The 21,689-nt window shown below is 39.1% G+C and overlaps 1 protein-coding gene across 3 annotated transcripts in view; it reads left to right on the top strand.

Annotated features, from left to right (window-relative positions):
• Positions 1 to 21,689, top strand: part of CARMIL1 (capping protein regulator and myosin 1 linker 1) — a 306,445-nt gene that overhangs the window by 217,970 nt on the left and 66,786 nt on the right. For all 3 annotated transcript variants that reach the window (XM_069563603.1, XM_069563602.1, XM_069563601.1), the window contains exons 21-24: positions 3,891 to 4,063; positions 5,645 to 5,713; positions 7,187 to 7,280; positions 13,660 to 13,758. In XM_069563603.1, the coding sequence (XP_069419704.1) occupies positions 3,891 to 4,063; positions 5,645 to 5,713; positions 7,187 to 7,280; positions 13,660 to 13,758 (435 nt within the window). The remainder of the gene's footprint in view (positions 1 to 3,890; positions 4,064 to 5,644; positions 5,714 to 7,186; positions 7,281 to 13,659; positions 13,759 to 21,689) is intronic.

Below are 21,689 nucleotides of genomic sequence, written 5' to 3'. Positions count from 1 at the left end.
TGCTGTATTTGAGATTTTGATTTCCCAAAGTTGGCCCAGTTTTGAAAGATTGGAGAAGCCAGTATTGCAGAATCTACAGAATCATGTTTAATAATCATTCCCAAATATTTGTTTCTTAGCACATATTTTAGGAAAATTTATGTTAATTTCATGTTTTGCTTATTACACAAGGGTCTTTAAATTCTGTTCCTATAATTTTCAAAGTCTCTTACTCAAAGATAATCTTGATATTTAAAGCACACCTAAAAACATATTTGCAGATGGTAAAGTTTGATATATAAATGTGAATTCTGTCAAGTTATAAATTTGAGAAATGTGCTGCTAATAACATACAGTGAAAAGCCTTTTATGTTCATGTCATAGAAAAGTAGGTGGCTTTTTCAAAAAGCAATTACCTTCTTTTTTTTTTTTCTCCTACTTCAGAATCAGTAATGTTCAAAACAATTTGAAATGATTAGGAGTTAAATCTTGTGACTATAAAAATTCCACCCATGACTGGCACCACTAGGCTGATTTTTTTTTTAAGGCCTTTATATACAAAAAGGAAACTCTTTGCTTTTTACGTTGTGACCTTGTGTCTGTAGAGCTTGTTCTTAAACAGCCCATGGAATACTTCATTCGCCCAGTATTGCACATTATGTTCACTTGGAAAATCCAGACATACAGGTTCTAGTGTCGCCTTCAACTCTAGACAGTGGTTGTCAGGCTGCAGCAACCACAGTCAAGGGATAGTAACATTGAGGGGCCAAGATGACAGAGACTTTTGTTTTGAAGTATTACATACAAACCTATGCTATGACCAATAGAACTGTATGTGTTTGTCCTGGGAGTACCTATCGCAAGGAGACATACTGTCAGATTAAGCATGTTCAGCTCTGAACAGGAACAGTAAGATTTCAAGTAATCATGTTACCTGGAAGTGCAGTAAATCAAGAAGGGATGACCTTATAAATATGCATGCAATTCTGGCTGTTCTATTCACATTAATGACTCTGCCTATTATTTTTAAGTGTTAACTGGGGTGTATTAGAGTTTGAATATAGTACTGGAAGTGGTGCTCAGCAGCTTGGAGACTTGGCAGCTTTCCAGTATTAGGAAGAAGCTGTAATATATCATTTCTGCAGGAGTTGAATAGAGCTCATTGAAATGATGGGATTACAGCTTTTTATTAAAACACCATTGCTTACATTTTCATTTAAAATATGAAGTTTCCCGAGTCTGAAGCATTTTTTGTTAAGTTTCTTCTATCTACTTGAATGTAGAATCTTAAGAAAATTGAACCCACCTCCCTAAGCCAACCTGAGTCTAAGATTATTCAGGCTTTGGGGCTGAGATTTCAATTGCCTTAACAATTACTATGTCATTTAACTTGAAAAAAATTGATTCTAACTAATATTAATATCTTTTGATTTTAATATAGATATATTACATTTAGAAACTATGGTCAAATTTTGATAATAAGGACAATCAGAAATTTTGATAATAAGTACAGTCACTCGGGAAAAGTGTAATCAAATGGATAATGCCAGTTTGTAAATGTATGAGTCTTTAAACTGTCGACACTGTCTTCCTGCCTCCTGGGCCTTTCTGTAGATGTGCCTTGAACATGTGCTCTATTAGAAGTCAGGGGCTTCCCAGGTGGCACAGTGGTTAAGAATCTACTTGCCAGTTCAGGAGATGAAAGAGACCTGGGTTTGATCCCTGGGTTGGGAAGATTCCCCTGAAGGAGGGAATGGCAACCTACTCCGGTGTTCTTGCCTGGAACATTCCATGGACAGAGGAGCCTGGCGGACTATAGTCCATGGGGTTGCAAGAGTCAGACACGACTGAGCATACATGCATGGGAATCAGTGTTTATTGGTTGAATGGATGGACCCCTGGACCCCAGGATTTGTGGTGGGGGATCCTACAGACCGCCCAGGCACATCTTGATAACCCGAGTCCCATGGGCCACCATGGAACCTGGTCATAGATGATCCTAGAAGCTGCTTCCCAGTAATGTCAGAACTGCTTATGGAATTAGGATATTGAATTGTTGAGTATAGTGGGGCCAACCTAGACTACCTCAAGCAACCCAGAAGACCTCCAGATCCCCAGGGAAGTCTTAGTTCTGACTTTTAGAGCAACACTGGTTTTAAGTCCAGAAATCCTCACCATCTCATTAATTCAATTATGGCTGAAGAACTGGATTGAGAATTTAAATGCCCGCAGTTCTAGGAAGGTGATATAAACAAGTGTGAGCAGGGTGTAAGTAGGGAGCACCTTTCTTTTTTCTTTTTTGGTCATATTCTATGCAGACCACGCAAAACCTGCCTCCAGGCTGAGTGGTTTTTGTGCTCAGTAGCTAAGTCGTGTTTGACTGTTTGCAGCCCTGTGGATTGTAGCCCACCAGGCTCCTCTGTCCTTGGGATTTCCCAGGCAAGAATACTGGAACGAGTTGCCATTTCCTTCTCCAAGTTGCCATCTTCCTGACCCAGGGATCGAACCTGCATCTCCTGCACTGCAGGCAGATTCTTTACCATTAAGCCACCTGGGAAGCCCCAAGTGGCTTTTAGTCTATGGCTTAAATGGACAATGAGTGGTCATTATACAGCTTATGGTAATGAAAAAGTCACATACATTTGACTTTTTTAAAAAAAATTGTAGATACGCTTTTTGATTGGATCTTATAAGAAAAAGCTAACAGGGAACATCAAAAAGATGCAGGAAAAGCCAACAGAGGCTTTGTGTTGTGAGAAGTTAAAAACACAGAATCGGCAAACAGACTGGTTCCTGTTCAGCTACTTTCTGTGTGACCTTGGTTGAGTCACTTAATCTTTCTATTTCTTATTTGAGAATAAGGGTAATAATACCTAATATAATATTGGGCTTCCCATGTGGTACTAGTGGTAAAGAATCCTTTTGCCAATGAAGGAGATGTAAGAGACGTGGGTTCGATCCCTGGGTCAAGAAGATCCCCTGGAGGAGGGCATGGCAACCCACTCCAGTATTCTTGCCTGGAGAATCCCATGGACAGAAGAGCCTGTCAGTCTACAGTCCATAGAGTCACAAAGAGTTGGGCACGACTGAAGTGATGTTGCATGCATAATAATACCTAAGTATTGGATTATTGGGTTGATTAAATGAGTAAACACATGTAAAAAGCTTAAACAGTCATCAATCATGGTAAACATTCAACGACTGTCAGCTATTACTGATCCTGGCTGGATTTTATTTTACATTTACTACTACTAGTAACTTAGTACCAGTATTCCTCTATTGGGCTTCCCAGGTGACGCTAGTGGTAAAGGATCTGCCTGCCAGTGCAGGAGACATAAGAGACGTGGGTTCAATTCCCGGTTCGGGTAGATCCCTTGGAGAAGGGCATGGCAACTCACTCCAGTATTCTTGCCTGGAGAGTGCCGTGGACTGAAGAGCCTGGTGGGCTATGGTCCACAAGATTGGAAAGAGTCAGACACGACTGAAGTGACTTAGCACACATGCATCATTCGTCTACTAGTATTTTAAGATGCCCTGCCTTGTTTAGAGACGGATCAAAAAGGATAGTGTTGCCATACTGAAGCATAGACATTTTTGTGCAGTATTTTTATTTCTTCCCATCCTCTACTTCAAAAGAGCTGGCATCTGCCACTCTGGGTATCTTTCCACAGCTTCCCTTAGAGGATAAGTGGGTGATATTCGGCACTGACACAAGCTCTTCATGTTTGACTCCCAAGGTCCGGAACCCTTGGGTCCCATTCACTAGTGCCTTTTAGCCGGAAGTTTCCAAAGTTTCCACCTTGCGCTTGTGCAGTCGGTCCCACCCCTGGTGGTTTTCCATGAAGCAGGTCCCCTGAGCAGTGGCGGCCCTGATGTGACCATGTGAATGCTATCTGGTGTTGCCTCCACAGCCTCTGCAGTCCTTGTCCCTGGCCGACTCGAAACTCAAGACCGGGGTCACCATCATCATCAACGCCCTGGGTAGCAACACCTCCCTGACCAAAGTGGACATCAGTGGGAATGGCATGGGGGACATGGGGGCGAAGATGCTGGCCAAAGCACTGCAGATCAACACCAAGCTCAGGTACGCAGGCCGGGCCCTCGGCCCTGACGGGTGGATGCTGGTTCTCAGGAAGGCCTAGGAGGGAGTCTGGCCCACAGGCATTGGGGACCTGCTGTGTCCGTGTGAGCCCGGGTTTCCTAGGAGACCAGCTGGGGAGCAGAGACGACAGCTTCAAGTCTTCTGTCAAAATATAGAGGAGAGCGTTCCCAAATTTAGACACAGTCATTCCTTCACACTGCTCTCTTCAGGATTTCCATTGTGAGGTGAACCCGACTGAGAACCATTGCAGTTTCCTGTTTCACAGCAGTGTTGACAGCTGACAGATGGGAGGGGAAAGGAGGGGCTTGGGGACAATGCCAAACATGCAGAGCTGGGAAGACCGGAGGAATTACACGAGGGGCTTCCCTGTATTGGTTGTGAGCCCAGAGTCTTATCTTCCCTTCCCACTCCTGCCGACATAAAGACCTAAAACCCAAGGGATCCAGGAAGTCCACTGGGTCAAAGGTAGGTTCATCCTGGAAGCCAACTCATCTGTTCATTGGTTTTCATTTGTAGTACTTCCCAAGCCTGGCTTTTCTTAAGGATAAGCCATGTGGTAGCCACTTCTCTTAGGACCAGTAATATGGTAACCATATTACCATCCACCAGTTGGAGATTTGGCTGCTACCTAGCCCAGCAGTCTGGTGAAAGAAGAGTTAATAATTCACGCTGTTCCTCAAGGGCTCTTTCTTGCTGTTTCCTTGGCTCTCTGGTATAAGTCAGAACCTGTACCTTCTGTCTAAATTGAAGGCAAAAGCCCCAAACTGCAGCAGTTTCTTTGAAGGCCAGTGTGTATGTGAGGAAGGTCATTGAGGTTAGGAAGAGAAAGCAATTAAAGGCTGTGAGTCTGGGAGCATTCAGACAAATAAAAAGCCATTTCATGTGTCAGGTGAATTGACAAAGCCTAAAATACTTCTGAAGTATTCACAGTCTGAAAGGAAAGTAATACTTTTCTTCCAAAATAGATTTTGTGTTTAAAAAGTAAACAACCTCCTTAGATTGCCCGAGGTTCTGCCAGCAGAGTGAACTCGGTTGCTGGGACTGTTGGTCACTCCACATCAGGGCAGTGATGAAACATCAGAAAATACCAGATGGTCTTTCTAGCTGTTTACAATAGAAAAAAAACTCAGTACCTGAAATTCGTTATGTTGGACATGAGACTGTGTAGCCTCTTATATAAATAGCTTCAGCCTCAGACTTAAGTACTAGGATGGTATTTGGAGAATATGTTGGGAGAATATCAGGGAAGTCCGGATTTAGGGTTTTCTGGCTGGTTAGGCATTAGGTGATATAATGGTAAGTTAATGTGTGTACTGTTGCTTTTAAGGTTTTTTTGTTTTGTTTTGTTTTTTCCATCCTCCTTGAGCAGAGAATGGCTTTGGAATCTAATATTGGAGGAAATGCTTATCCTTGCTATGTTTGAAACAATGCTGAATGTTATTCCTAGCTCATTGTGCTAAGCTACCTAGACAGTGTTGCCTGTGAGAGATGTATCTGCAGTGGGAGAATCATTTCCTCCATTCCTAACTATCTGATCATCTTTGTGATTTGGTTTCCAAACAGGACTGTTATATGGGACAAGAACAATATTACCGCACAAGGCTTTCAAGATATAGCTGTTGCTATGGAAAAGTAAGTTTTACGTAGGACTTCTTTCTAGAAAAATAGAAAAGAACCAGTGGTGTTTGTGTTATCAATGGGGTAATACAGGTAATGATAGATTAACTCAGACCCAGACTGTCTGATTCTCAGTCTACTCCTCACCAGCCATGACACCTGGAAATACATTGACTTTCTTCTGGTGTGAGTTTCTTCATCCATAAAATGAGGGCATAGATGCTTATTCTGCCAAAGTCACAGATATCATGGTGGAGGCCCGCACAGTGCTCACCTTGCTTCTTTCTCCTTGTGGTTTCAAGCCTGTTTCCACAGGGTCCACCCTGTAAGTTGGACTGGATGAAGAACTGTTGTTTTTTTTTTTTTCCCATTAGGTAACCATCCAGATGACTGCTATTATTAAGATGACTGTTTATTTTCTTTATTATTTCTTCATTATTCATGCCTGTTTTAGGAGTTGTTAATTTATTCTTCCAGTAGAAGCCATCTAACTAACCATAAGAATCACATGTCAAGTGCTGCTGCTTGTTTAGAGACCTGAAATAAGCCAGCTGTGTGAAGCCTATACCTCAGCTGCTAACATGTGGCCTACAAGGTCAATTCTGAGTGTCTTGTTGTAAAACACAAACATTTGGGGTGGGAAAGAGAAGGTGCCCCCGAGGCCTGAGTTTGTGGAAGGGGAGCAGGTGTGGACATTCATCCTGACCCATAGCTCTTTGTAGCAAGGTCAGGAGCAGAGGCCAGAGTGCAGCTTTAAGTATTCTCATGCAAAAATGACTTACCCTTGCATTCCTTTGTCAACGGTCAGCAGCCCTGAGGTGATAAATAGACCCAGAGTTGCTTTACCTGGTGTCAGGAGCCTGGGCTTCTCAGGGTGGGGTTGCAGACTGCCAGGCCCTCAGAGGTCAGGGTGTTGAGCCAGGCAGGAAGGTTTTCTAAAGACAGTCACTGGTCTTGGACTCGCTTATTTAAAGGAGCCCAGAGCCTGAACAGACTGTTATTGTAGATGCTTATGTCCTTGGCTTGGCAAGCAAATGTTTGGTTCTATTTTGGGGTTTTTGTCTACTGTTTGGGGCCTGTCATCCATCATCAGGGGTGATCAAGGTACCTTCAGATCTGTTGGTGATTGAAATCCAAGTGAGTGAGTTGATCTGGACATTTCCCCCTAGCCTTTCTCTCAGTCCATCTCTGCAATTTCAGTTTGAAAGTCCTATCCTTGCTGTAATTGAAAACCAAAAGCAAAACAACAAAACCAGTTTCCTTCAAATTCTGTCAGTTTTGCAGACAGCGTGACGAGGTCACCCGTGGTGTCGCACACGTGGATAGAAAAGGCTGACCCTATGATCATGGGGCCTAAAACGTTCCAGTAGTTTAGAATTTTCTAAGACACTTTGGCAATTCTCTTTTCAGATTTTTCAAAGAAGAGTGTGGAATTAAAGTAATAGGAAGTTATTTTTAATAAACATACCATTTTCTCCTTTTTTCTAGGAACTACACGTTGAGATTTATGCCAATTCCTATGTACGATGCTTCTCAGGCCTTAAAAACAAACCCTGAAAAGACAGAAGAGGCTCTCCAGAAGGTACTGAAGGATCAATAGCTTAATTATAATAAGTTCACATTTGAATGAAATTATGTAAATAATAATTCTGAATGTATGAACAGTGTTTTGTATTTTACAAAGCTATTTTCATATGTTTGTATTCTTGTGATTATGACTGGATAATGCATGACTGGGGGAGGAATAACATAAGAAAGATTAGAACTTGTGAACTTTAGGTGGAGTGAAATAACATTCTTATAACATCAGCATGCCAGAGCTCAGGCATGGATAACTTCCTGTTTATCCTTTGGAGAATGTGTAGAAATCCGTGTCAGCTAGCACATCCTTCATCCTCAGCAGCCTGAACCTTCCCTTCCTTCTTCATCGAGAAACGGTACTGTTGAGATCTCTCTTGGTCATCTTTTTCTATAAATGTGTCTGAATCCACTCCCATTCCCACTTTGTTTCTGGCAACCCCAGAGGAGGGTGGGCGCTTTCCCTTAGAAGCCCAGCCATCCATGGTGCCTCTGACCCCAGCATCTCTGCCCTCTGCTGGTAACTTGCCCGTCAGTCATTCCTTCACATCTGCACTCTTTCGTATCTTCATCCTTCCCTTTCTGTGGTTATGGCTACCTTTACATCTACTTTTAGATATGCTCAAATATTTCCCGTCTGACTCCACATTTATCATGCTATTATTTGGGAAATCTCCGAAATCTTTCTTGCCTCTTTGTGCTTTCCTCTGGTGGTGGCACCTTCTGTCCAGTCTCCTAAGTATGACTTCTTTTCCCCTATATTGTCTGGAGCCAATCCATCACCAAGTTTACTGTGTAGCATAAATCTCTTCATTTCCTCTCCTTCCCTCTCTTCCTATAACAGATGCTTTTGTTCTAGCCTCATCCTCTCTCACCAGGATGGTTACATCCCTTTGTCTGTTTTCTACGCTACAGTCAAAAATAGCCATCTTTCTTCTTGGTGAATTTGATCAGACTAAAACCTTCAATCCAGTCCTCCCCAGAGGCTTTTAGGATCAAGCCTAATCTCCTTAGCTTGGCAAGAATTTCTACCCAGGATCTGTCTCCTATTCACTGTCAATTTCATCTCTTAACCACCCCATGGTCTTTGTTTTTCTCTACTTCAGGGAACTTGATAGAAATGCAGATTCTTGGGCCTCAGAACCTGAGGCAGGACTTAGCCATCTGTGTTTTTCTGAGCTTTCCTGATGCTTTGTAACATTTGGGAATCACTGCTTGAGTCTAGATGATACTCGTGCTTACCCCACTACTGTACATGTCTGTTGAGATTGAAATCCAGTGTCAGCCCATCCAGGAAGGCTTCTCAGAGTCCCTTTCCCCCAGTAGGTAGGTGGTTCTTCCACAGGCCTTGTGACATTGTTTTAAGTTACCTGCCTCCATTTTTTTTTTTTTTCCTCCCAGTGACTGAGCTCTTTGAAGGCAGAGCCTGCGTTTTTCATCTTGTTTTATTCTCAGAAGCTAGTGCAGTACCTGGTATGGATGTTTAGATGTTCTTTAGATGTTCAGTGAATAAAGGGAGTAAGGTTGGGAGTGGAGGAGGAGGAAAGTGTGGGGTTGCAAAAGAAACCATCTAAGATTTGTGTTCAAAAGATCCAAGTCAGATTCTTCCCAGCTTTGTAAGTTCTGTAAGTACTTAGTGTTTCTGAACTTTGGTTTCTTCATCTATATAAAAAATAAAGCTACCCACAATAACAGTGTTTAGCTGATGCTTAGGATATAGTTCATGCTGGGTGCCTGACACTATATTAAATGATTTACATAAATTAATACCTGTCAACTTTAAATCCATGAGTTTTGTTCTATTATATCCTCATTTTATGGATAAGAAAACTGAAAGTGTGTCTAATTTGCCTAAGGTCTCCATAAGGATCAAATGAAGTGGTATACATGAAAAGCAATTTGTCAACCATAAAGCAAAATACAAATGTTACATATCTTTATGCTTTCCTAAAGGATATTAGTCAGTTTATAACAGAAGACATATTCTATAGAGATGAGGTTTCTGATTTCAGATTAGACATGCAGAGTTTGTAACTCATCATTCCCATTCTCACAACAAGAATAAAGCTTAACAAACAGAAAATGAGTGACTTTTCTTAGGTCTGCCAGAGAATTGAGGTGACTCCGCTGACTGTCACCCTGGAAACGGTAATACAGAAAATCAAAGCTGGGATCAGCTTACCAGGAGCAGAAGCTGGTGGAGCCAGTAACTCAGAGAAATGCTTCAACAGCAATTGATGAATTGTTGCAGGCTTAGTGTGGACTAATTTGAGAGCTAAAAACTCTTAGAGGCTCAGTCTTAGGTAGGCTCTGACCCTTGCCTGAGTTTAGTTATAAGAACTCCAACATGTTATCACAGTGAAGATTGGAGGATAATTCGCTCACGTTTCTGGCAGGGGGATGGGAAAAGGTAACTGTTTTGAAATACACTCAGAACATTGCTATCCTCTGTAACAAAAGCCAACCCTCAAGAGAAGCTATTCTATGACAGCCTTACCTGACCTAGGGGAAGGTAGACCACTGTATCCCCTTCCAGCCTTTTGTTTCACATAAAGGAGAGGGTAAAAAAGAGGGCCAAGAAACACTTCTAAAGATTACAGTCCAGGGACTCAGACCTAGTTTTTTTTCTTTTTTTAAGCCTAAATTTAATCTTAAGATTATAGAATGTTTCCCCTCCCTATTACATTACATCACACATCAACTATAATAACAGTGAATTAAAACTGAGCAAAGCTGTAAGACACTATTTAAGAAGGCATTTCTAGGGAAACCCCAAAATAGCAGGAGAGACATAAACAGGTTGATAGAAGAACTTAAAGCCCCTGACATACACAGTTATAGCAGACATTCAACACAACCCAGTTTCTAGCTGAATGAACATAAAAGCTTCACATTAAAAGACTGATGACCTCAGTGCCTATTACCAGATATATCATATCTGGCTTTCAACAAAAAATGACAAGGCATGCTAAAAAAACAAGAAAAACCACAATATGAGGAGCCAAAGCAAATATCAGAACCAGACTCAGATATGATAGGGTTTGGAATTATCAGACAGGTCATTAAAACAATTATAATCAAATATGTTATGGGCTTTAATGGAAAAAGTAAAAAAAAAACATGCAAGAAAAGATAGGTACTAAAAGCGGAGAGAGAGAGAGAGGAACTAAGAAAAAAAGTCAAAAGGAAGTGTTAGAAGACAGAAATACTGTAACAAACAAAAAAATGCCTTTTATTAGCTCATAGTGGGCTGGAGACAGTGGAGGAAAGAATCACTGAGTTTGAGGATATGTCAGTAGAAACTTCCCTGAAAAAACTTTGCCACTCAAACATTTTTCCTAAAATATTCCCTCCAGATTGAAATGCAGAGGGAAAATAGAATAGGAGGAAAAAAGTTTCCTAGAACTGTGGGAAAAATTGCAAAACATTGAATAGCCTTGTATGGGAATATCAGAAGGAGAAAAAAGAGAAAGCAACAGAAGAAGTAATAACCGAGAATTTTCTGAAATTAATGACAGAAACCAAACCACAGATCCAGGGAACTCAGAGAACACCAAGCAAGATAAATACCTCTCCCTGCCCCCCAAAAAGTCAACATGTAAGCACATCATATTCAAACTGCTGAAAATCAAATCAAGGAGAAAATGTTGAAGGAGGACAGGGGAAAATACCTCTTGCATATTGAGAAATGAGGACAAGAATTATATCAGACTTTGAGTCAGAAATCATATAAACAAGAAGAAAATAGAGTGAAATACTAAAGTCTTTGGAAGGAAGAAAAAAACAGACTGGAATTCCGCATCTAGCAAAATTTTTCTTCAAAAATAAGAAAGAAAGACTTTCTGAGCGGTGTTACAAGGGATGAAAGGGAGAAATTGGCAATACTGTCATTAATGTACCTGTACTACTTGTGAAATGGACAGCCTTGGAGTTAATCTGAGTATAACTTACAATTGGCCCACCTTATCTACATCTATGGGCTCAACCACCCATGGACCATGTAATGCCATAGTATTTACTATTGAAAAATATCTGCTTACAAGCACACCTGTGCAGTTCAAACCCGTGTTGTTCAAGTGGCAATTCTAGTGTTATTTGAAAGAAGAGTTGAATTAATTGTAAATGTACTTTGCAGACACTAGGGCAACCACTAAAATATTTATAATTCTCTAAGAAAGGAGAAAAAAGTGAATCAGGTATAATGCTTAAAATCAGAGAAGGCAGAAAAGGAGAGGATAAAAAAAGAACAGAGTATGCAAATATGTTAATTATAAAATTTGTGTTTTTTAAATGAAAATTATTGACTTTAAAGCTCATATTTATTGTTTTCTTTTCCTGTAGTACTTACTATGCTTTCATATATTCCATTTTTCATTGTCACAGAACCCAGTCCTCTTGCCCTTTTACTCTACTGAAGAGCAATATTGTGATTCTGTATTCAATCTTTATTATTTTAAAATATAAGATTCCTTTATTAAAACACATTGTTTTTTGCCTATGTGCTGCTACTATTTTCAGCAGTGAGACTGAAGATGTCTAATGGACTTTAGACTGTCTCCCAGGCCTCTGCTGCCCAGGGGTATTGGCAATGTGATAATGACACTCTTGGCTCTTCCCCTTTCCATTTGACCTGAGTCAAGCCCCTCTCTTGTCCTGGTTTTGTGCCTTGCCACCTAAAGGTGCATAGAAGGAAAATTTACCCTGTTAATTCAAGATGTAAATCCTTTTCAGTGGTGATGTGTACATGACTGTTTTTAAAGACACTTAGCGTTGTCTTTCTTCTCTCCCTGTACTAGCTTTTAGAAATGAGCTTTGAATATTAATTTTTTTCTAAAATATTCCCTCCAAGCTCAGTCTGTGAAGCACGATTGGTGCCCCTGGGGCAGTCCTGGAAGTGCGTGGGCCTGCCTTGGGTGCACTGCCTGTATGAGCGGAGCCTCCTGAGTAAACAAGCTGCTCTCAGAACTGGCCCATGGCCAGGGCTTAGTGAGGCCAAACGTAGAACAAGTAACAAAGCAAAAGCACCGCAAACTAGGGGGCAATGTGTGTCTTTCAATTTCAGGCAAGAATCTTTTTTTAGCAAAGATATTCTACCTGATGGTAATGTCACCTTGGAAAGAGATGACTTCTTGGGAAGCAGCAAGAGAAAATTAACGTAATAAAATGTCATGGTATTAATGTGTCACTTTAATGATGCTCCATTTCAGGGGTCTTTCTGTTTTTATAATTTCTTCATTTATGTTTAGTAAAATGGTACATTTTGTACCATTCTGTAGTTTCCAGGGATGATAGTAATTATAGTCTGTTTTAATTGTTCCATTGTACCATTCTGTAGTTTCCAGGGATGATAGTAATTATAGTCTGTTTTAATTGTTCCTAATTGGTATTAAGTAGTAGTCATTTTAGCATATGCAAAATTAAAATGAAAATGTAATAATGTTGAAAGCCTCATAGTTATTTGAAGTTCTTAGGGAACTATAGTGACAAATTAGAAGCTAAATGGTTAAGTTGCATTAATAAGGCAAAAGCAGCAACTTAAAAAAATAGATGGCATACTTAGTCATCTCAGATCATTCTTTAAAAAAACACCTTAATAGGTATTCATTATCCCCAATAGTTTATACTGTTTTTTTGCCCAATGTGTATATTGTTCTTCTTAAATACTTTATTCCAATCTAGTTATCATTTGTATTTTTGAGTTTTTCATAAAACATAGTCTATGTATAAAAATATAGATTGTCAAGTAACTTTAGGACTTTTCATTTTCTGTAGGAATCCATTTTCTAATTTTTGATAATTTTGCTAAAATTATTCCTATTTTTAAAAATACATGTAAACCTGGTAGATTAAGGAAATTAGTATATAGCTTTGAGATGGACCAGCCTGTATCCTTCCAATTTTGTACCTGTTTTTTCCTTTAAAGAATTTTCTGAATGCTGGTAGATTCTACCCCTGGAATAAGGCCAAGAGGTTCAGAAAGGACCATCCATACTCTGTAGGAGTACTTATTTAGCTTCTGAACTGTTTATTGGTTAAAAATTTATGAGAGAGAAAGATTACAATCATGTGCTGGAAAGTGATGAAAAAGCAGTAAATGGGGTGTCTAACTCTGCAGGCAATTAAACATTTGCTCTTCTTCGTCAACTACTGAGTCACATAAAAATCACCCATGTTACCTCAAGTGAAATTTCTAACTAAGAACACCTATAATGCATCGGATAGTCTATTTCCCCCTCTCGTACATTCTGTGGGGTTAGGACCCTGGCAGGATGTGTAAATTAGTTGCTTGGGTCTTCACTTCAGCAGCTGGCTGTTTCACTGATGACTTTACTCTCTGCTGAGTTGACATGTGTTCTTGAGAGAGACCTGTGCTTAATTTCCAGATAGAAAACTATCTGCTCCGGAATCACGAGACTAGGAAATACCTTCAAGAGCAGGCCTATCGCCTCCAGCAGGGCATTGTCACCAGCACCACGCAGCAGGTAAGAGGGTGCCAGTCTTCTCCCAGCGCCAGTGCTTCCTCCTGCTTACGCTGAACTGACCCTCGTAAGAGCCAGAGACCAGGGATTTCTATCGTTTGAATCATTTCCCATGGGACAGTAAGAACCCATTTCTGAAAATGACAACAAATGTAAGTAGAGTCTGGGGGAAGATGTAGAGGGAGGAAAATGTAGGTTAATTCTTATACTAAATATACAGTTTTCGTTGCTGACGATTTTGTGCATTTTAAGACTGTCAGTAAGGTGCTGTTCAGTTGCTAAGTTATGGGCATAATGACTCTGTGACCCATGGACTGCAGCATGCCACGCTCCTCTGTCCTCCACTATCTTCCAGAGTTTGCTCATATTCATGTCCGATGAGTCGGTGATGCTATCTAACCATCTCATCCTCTGCCATTTCCTTCTTTTGCCTTTAATCCTTCCCAGCATCAAGGTATTTTCCAGTGAGTCAACTTTTTGCATCAGGTGGCCAAAGTATTGAAGCTTAACTTCAGCTATAGTTCTTCCAGTGAATATTCAGGGTTCATTTCCTTTAGGATTGACTGGTTTGATCTCCTTGCAGTAAGATGTGATTTAGATTTATATATAACTATTAGGAACCCTAGATTATAGATGATAAAATCTGAGGGTAATCAGATTTAATACATTGGAGACCTTCTGTTCCATTTTTTCTACTCCATTTCACTTCTCTGAGTAGGAAACAAATTCCCAAATTCTTCTGAATAATTAAGAATTTGTTGAATGTTAATTAATACTTAAGTGCTGAAGAGAAACTATTCTTTTCTTTTACTTCATTCTTTTTCTCTCTACTCAACTTTAAAAAGGTGTGAAATATTTTCCTCCAAAAACATAGCCAAACCCAAGGATCATAAAATATTCAAGGAAAATCTATAGGATGTCAAAGAAAGAAGATACACCAAAGAACTGAGCTCAGATGGTTCAAAGTAGAGCAGAAAACTTAAAAATTTTTTTAAATTTAATAACTTCAGTGGGATTCTAGAGAATATTATATCCATAAAATAGGAATTAGCTGCTATGAAAAGGAGTAATCGGAGGACAGGAAAGAATGCTTAGCAATTGAAAAATACGGAAACTATAATATAGAATTAAGTTAACTGATAGGGCACAAATTAAGCTACTTCTTTGGTAGAAAACAGGGAAAATCTTTATAACATGCAGTAAGACAGATGAAAAATATGAGAGAAAAGTAAGTCAAAATAGTGAATAGATTAAAAATGACCAATAGCCTTCTAATAGGAACTCTAGAGGTTAAAAAGAAACATCATAGAAAAAGTTAAAAGAGTAAAAATAATAGAAAAGCATTTCATATGAATGTTGGAGTTGATATAACCTATTGAAATTGATCTAGAGGGATGAGTAAAGGACCATACTTGGTCAGAACACTTAGAATAAAGGAAAAAAAAACAAAAACCAAAACACCATCTTAAAGAGTTCCAGAGAGAATACACAGGTCATCTTACAAGGGAACTATCCTAGAAACAAATGAGGTTTAGCCATTTTATCAGACAGAGTGAGGGCAGAATAAAATTATATTTGGACAGGGAATCAGAAATTTTACCCCCAGTATTCCATATGAAAAGCTGATTTTTTGAGGAAATTCTCCAGCAAAACAGAAGAAAGTATCAGTTCAGTTCAATTGCTTAGTCATGTCCATCTCTTTGTGACCCCATGGACTGCAGCACACCAGGCTTCCCTGTCCATCACCAACTCCCAGAGCTTACTCAAACTCATGTTCATCAAGTTGATGATGCCTTTCAACCTTCTCATCTTCTGTCGTCCCCTTCTTCTCCCACCTTCAATCTTTTCCCAGCATCAGGGTCTTTTCAAATGAGTCAGTTCTTCGCTTCAGGTGGCCAAAGTATTGGAATTTCAGCATCAGTTCTTCCAAGGAATATTCAGGACTGATTTCCTTTAGGATGGACTGGTTTGATCTCCTGGCGTCCAAGGGACTCTCAAGAGTCTTCTTCAACACCATAATTCAAAACCATCAATTCTTCAGTGCTCAGCTTTCTTTATAATCCAACTTTCACATCTATATACAACTACTGGAAAAACCATAGCTTTGACTAGATGGACCTTTGTTGGCAAAGTAATGTCTCTGCTTTTTAATATGCTCTCTAGGTTGGTCATAGCTTTTCTTCCAAGGAGCAAGCGTCTTTTAATTTCATGGCTGCAGTCACTATCTGCGGTGATTTTGGAGCAAGAAAAGAAAGTCTGTCACTATTTCCATTGCTTCTTCATCTATTTGCCATGAAGTGATGGGACCAGATGCCATAATAATTGTTTTTTGAATATTAAGTTTTAAGCCAGCTATTTCACTCTCCTTTCATCAAGAGGCTCATTGCTTTCTGCCATAAGGGTGGTATCATCTGTGTATCTGAGGTTGTTGATATTTCTCCCAGCAGTCTTGATTCCAGCTTGTGCTTCATTGAGCCCAGCATTTTGCATTATGTACTCTGCATATAAGTTAAATAAGCGAGGTCATAATATACAGCCTTGAGATACTCCTTTCCCAATTTGAAACCAGTCCATTGTTCCATGTCTGGTTCTAGCTGTTGCTTCTTTATATACATATATATATATTTACTTTAATTGGAGGTTAATTACTTTACAATATTGTATTGGTTTTGCCATACATCAACATAAATCCGCCACAGGTATACATGTGTTCCCCATCCTGAACCCCCCTCCTTCCTCCCTCCCCGTACCATCCCTCTGGGTTGTCTCAGTGCACCAGCCCCAAGCATCCAGTATCATGCATTGAACCTGGACTGGTGATTTGTTTCATATATGATATTATACATGTTTCAATGCTTCTTGACCTGCATACAGATTTCTCAGGAGGCAGGTAAGGTGGTCTGGTGTTCCCATCTCTTGACGAATTTTCCAGTTTGTTTTGATCTACACAGTCAAAGGCTTTGGTGTAATCAATAAAACAGAAGTAGATGTTTTTCTGGAATTTTCTTGCTTTTTCTATGATCCAATACATGTTGGCAATTTGATTTCTGGTTCCCCTGCCTTTTCTAAACCCAGCTTGAACATCTGGAAGTTCACGGTGCATGTACTGTTGAAGCCTGGCTTGGAGAATTTTGAGCATTACTTTGCAAGTGTGTGAGATGAGTGCAATTGTGTAGTAGTTTGAACATTCTTTGGCATTGTCCTTCTTTGGGACTGGAATGAAAACTGACCTTTTCCAGTCCTGTGGCCACTGCTTAGTTTTCCAAATTTGCTGGCATATTGAATGCAGCGCTTTCACAGCGTCATCTTTTAGGATTTGAAATAACTCAACTGGAATTCCATCACTTCCACTAACTTTGTTCATAGTGATGCTTCCTAAGGCCCACTTGTTTTTGCATTCCAGGATGTCTGACTCTAGTTAAGTGATGATAACCACCATCATGGTTATCTGGGTCATTAAGATCTTTTTGGAAAAGAAAGTATACAATATGAGATATAAATAAGAAACTGTGCCAGAAATGAAATCATCAAAGTTATAAAAGCTGAAAGAAAGCTTTAAAAAATTGCCACTTTGGGGCAATCTGCTTTGAGCTGCAGAATTAAAAGGTATACTATTATTACATTATTCCTCTATGAATTCCATAATCATAATTCTGTACTGTGCATTTTAGTGGATTTAAAATTTTAATATCAACTTAGACAAGAAGGGAACACCTAATTATTATTATACTAAAAATATGTAAATACTGGAAATCTTAATGTAAAAATAATGAAACTAAAGTTAGCTGTTGAAGAGGGAGAAAGATGAGTTGAGTTTAAGTATACTGAAGTTTTTGTTTTACTTTTTATTTAGAAGTATACTAAAGTTTTACTTTTAGGATAAACCTCTCTAATTCATCAAAAGTCAAAAACACAGATGTAAATCTGCTGTTTGAAATGGAGGTCACCAAAATAAAAGCAGAGGGGTGTAAAAATTGTTCATTTCAAAAATGTTCATTTCAGTAGATTGAGAGGAGCCAACTGGTAGGAAAAGTTTTATTACTTGAAACTACTTTTTATGGTTTATTTATTTTCTTATCCGTACAAATATCATTTTAATTTTTGCAGTGTCAGGGTAATGCTAGTCTCAGAGAATGACTCTGGAAGTGTTTTTCCTCAACTCTTGGGAATACTTTAGGAAGGATAAGAGTTCTGTCTTCTCTCAGTGTTTGGTAGAATTCACATGTAAAGCCGTCTGCTCCTGGACTTTGGTTTGTTGGGAGGTTTTGTTTTTTTTAATTGCTCATTTAATTTCATTACTGGTAATTGGTTTGTTCATATTTTTTATTTCTTACTGATTCAGTCTTGGGAGAGTGTATGTTTCTAAAAATTTATCTAGATTGTCCATTTTATTTGTGTATATTTGTTTGTTGTTGTTTAGTTAAGTCATGTCTGACTCTTTGCAACCCCCCATGGGTTACAGTCCACCAGGCTCCTCTGTTCATGGAATTTCCCAGACAAGAATACTGAAGTGGGTTACCATTTCCTTCTCCAGGGAATCTTCCTGACCCAAGGTTCAAACCTGTGTCTCTTGCATTGGCAGCTGGATTCTTTACACTGAATCACTTGGAAAGCCTGTATTTGTTTGTTGTAATCTCTCATGACCCTTTGTATTTCTGTGATGTTACTTGTAACTTCTCTTTATTTCTGATTTATTTATTTGAGCCCTCTTTCTTTCTTTTTTTTTTGATTAGTCTGGCTAAAGATTTATCAGTTTTGTTGATATTTTCAAGACAGACCACAAAGATATCTTTTCAACAAAGCCTTTTTCAAAGAACTGCTCTTAGTTTCATTAATCTTTTCTACTTTTTTTTTGGTCTCTATTCCATTTATTTCTGTTCTGACCCTTGGATTTCTTTCCTTATATCATGTTGGCCAATGCTAACTTTGGTTTTGTTATTTCTCCTTTTTCTACTTTTTTTATGTGTAAAGTTAGGTAATTTACTTGCCATTGTTCTTGTTTCCCAGGTTAGGCTTGTATGGGTATAAACTTCCTTTTAGAACTGTTTTTCCTGTGTCCCGCAGATTTTGGGTCATTGCGTTCCCATTTTCATTTGTTTGCAGTTGTTTTTCTTTTTAATTCCCTCTTTGACTTCTTCAGCCTTCCATTTGTTGTTTAATTGCATATTGTTTAGCCTCCACATGTTTGTGGTTTTTGTAGTTTTTTTTTTCATGTAGCTGATTTCTAGTCTCCTTACTGTTGTGGTCAGAGAAGATGCTTGATATGATTTCAGCCTTCTTAAATATATTGAGAATTCTTTTGTGGCCCAGCCTGTGATCTATCCTGGAGAATGTTCCATGTACTCTTGAAAAGAATATGTATTCTACTGCTTTGGATAAAGATCCATTCTAATTTTTTTGTTATTCCTTTTTTGTTTAACTTTTTGTTATTCCTTTTCCTTGAAAGAGAGGTGTTCATAATAAATTTGTCATGTATGATCTTTCAAGTAGGTAAAATTATATGGATGACTTTGTATATGTAAAGATTCAGGAATGTTCACCAAAATGTAAATACTGGTTATCTCAGGTGCTGTGATTAGGTTGAGTTCTATTGTCTTCACAGTTTTGTTTGAATGCTTTATAGTAAGCATGCATTATTTATATAAGAAAAGTACAGCAATATCTGTTAAGAAAAACATTAATTATGAATATTAGTGAAGTAACAGGGAGTTTGGGGAAGGAAAATATTATTTTCAAACTTACCAATGCCTTAAACAGCTAAATTTTTTCCTATAAGGGACTAATTTTAGCTTTTAGTACTTTATGGTTTGCTATTATTTCCTGGTTTTAGTGTTTAACATTAAAAGCAGTGAGAGAGTGAAAATCTTACACTGAACCTTTGCCTTTGGTTCCTTTATGAGCTACCATAACATTCAATGTCCTTTTAACTTTTTCCCTCATTCTCAGGGGTTTTGTTGCTCATCCAAAAAAATTACTGCCGCAACCTTTAATGCTAATTTTTAAAAGTAAGTTTCATCTTCTCAGTCGAGAGGAAATTATACACAGGAGGCATATACAGATGTTTAATTCTGTAGGGGTGACATCGCTCTGAATTATTTGAGTCATTATGTAGTAGGTATATTGCCACCTTTTCACTTTGGGGATTTCTTAGGACATGATGATTAGCAGTTTTCAGACTTTAATTGTTTCAGTCGCCTTAGGAGAGATTTATCTCCTCCTTATTGAAACTTCTTATTGAAGTTTCCAGAAATAGGAACACAGAAAGAACAGGCCCTCTGTGATTACTCCTGCTAACCGCATAGGCAGTCATCATTCCCCGGTGACACTGAAGGGATTAAAATGTGTTTTAATGAAACATTGAAGTCTCATAAAAGTTCATATATTTGTTTTTGTCTCTAGTCTTTGTTTAGGAAAGACCTTCACAAGACTCAACACTGCACCTATGCTTTTGATCTCTTATTTTCATCTTATAAATGCTCTTAATCAAGAGCCAGCAAACTTCTATAAAACAACCAAATAGTAGTTAGCCTTTATAGTCCATATGGTCTCTGTTGCAACTGCTCAGCTGTGCTGTGATAGAGTGAAAGCAGCCAGACAGTATCTGCACACTTGAGTGTGGCTGAGCCAATAAAACTTTATTTATAAAAACAGGCTCCGAATTGCCTATAGTTTGCCAGCCTCTGCTATGTCTTCTCATTTTTTTTAAAGACAATTTTATTGCCTAGAGCTATTTACTCAACACATTCTCTTTCCTTCCTTTCATGTGCAGGTTTTTATACTTGCTTTCATGGCTTCTTGCTACCCATTCACTTTACAACCTTTTGGAATGTGTCGTCTGTCCCTGTCTGTCTGCTGAGATGAGACTCAATGGACCTGGTCACCAAGTCAGAGGCCTTTTTGCCTCTTATCTTTTGATGAAAGGAGGCTGTATGTGTAGTGGTCTGACTTGGGGTCTCAAGTCAGATGACCTGGTTTTAAGTAAAGATTCTGCTATTCCTTCTTGGTTGGAACTGATGTTAGTCGCTAACTAATCTCTTTAAGGCTTGGTTTCATCTGTAAAAATGGGAAAGATGACCCAAACAAGGTTTTCAGATGATTAAATGGGATAATGTGTGCAATGTACTTGGTTTCTCACCAGTAAACATTGTTTGTTGCTATTTTTTTTTATTATCACAATTGTCATCATTATTATAGACCATCTTATCTTTCTTGAGATACACTTCTTGGTTCACCTGATAGTATGCTGTTGTGAATATCGTTCTGTTGTTGTCTGTCCTCCTTTCTACACAACTCTTTCTCCTTTCATCTTCCAAATGGAATCCTTTTTCAAAGTTTTGTAGATGCGGAAACAGCGTCAGACTTTATTTTTTGGGGCTCCAAAATCACTGCAGATGGTGACTGCAGCCATGAAATTAAAAGACGCTTACTCCTTGGAAGGAAAGTTAGGACCAACCTAGACAGCATATTGAAAAGCAGAGGCATTACTTTGCTAACAAAGGTCCGTCTATTCAAGGCTATGGTTTTTCCTGTGGTCATGTATGGATGTGAGAGTTGGACTGTGGAGAAAGCTGAGCGCCGAAGAATTGATGCTTTTGAACTGTGGTGTTGGAGAAGACTCCTGAGAGTCCCTTGGCCTTCAAGGAGATCCAACCAGTCCATTCTGAAGGAGATTAGCCCTGGGTGTTCTTTGGAAGGAATGATGCTAAAGCTGCAACTCCAGTACTTTGGCCACCTCATGTGAAGAGTTGACTCATTGGCAAAGACTCTGATGCTGGGAGGGATTGGGGGCAGGAGGAGAAGGGGACGACAGAGGATGAGATGGCTGGATGGCATCACCGACTCGGTGGACGTGAGTCTGAGTGAACTCCGGGAGTTGGTGATGGCCAGGGAGGCCTGGTGTGCTGCGGTTCATGGGGTCACAAAGAGTCAGACAC

The sequence above is a fragment of the Ovis canadensis genome, chromosome 20 (assembly GCF_042477335.2).
Source record: "Ovis canadensis isolate MfBH-ARS-UI-01 breed Bighorn chromosome 20, ARS-UI_OviCan_v2, whole genome shotgun sequence".
In the NCBI taxonomy this organism is placed as follows: domain Eukaryota; kingdom Metazoa; phylum Chordata; class Mammalia; order Artiodactyla; family Bovidae; genus Ovis; species Ovis canadensis.
Note: the sequence above shows the minus strand (reverse complement) of the source record. Positions and strands in the feature narration are given on the sequence as shown.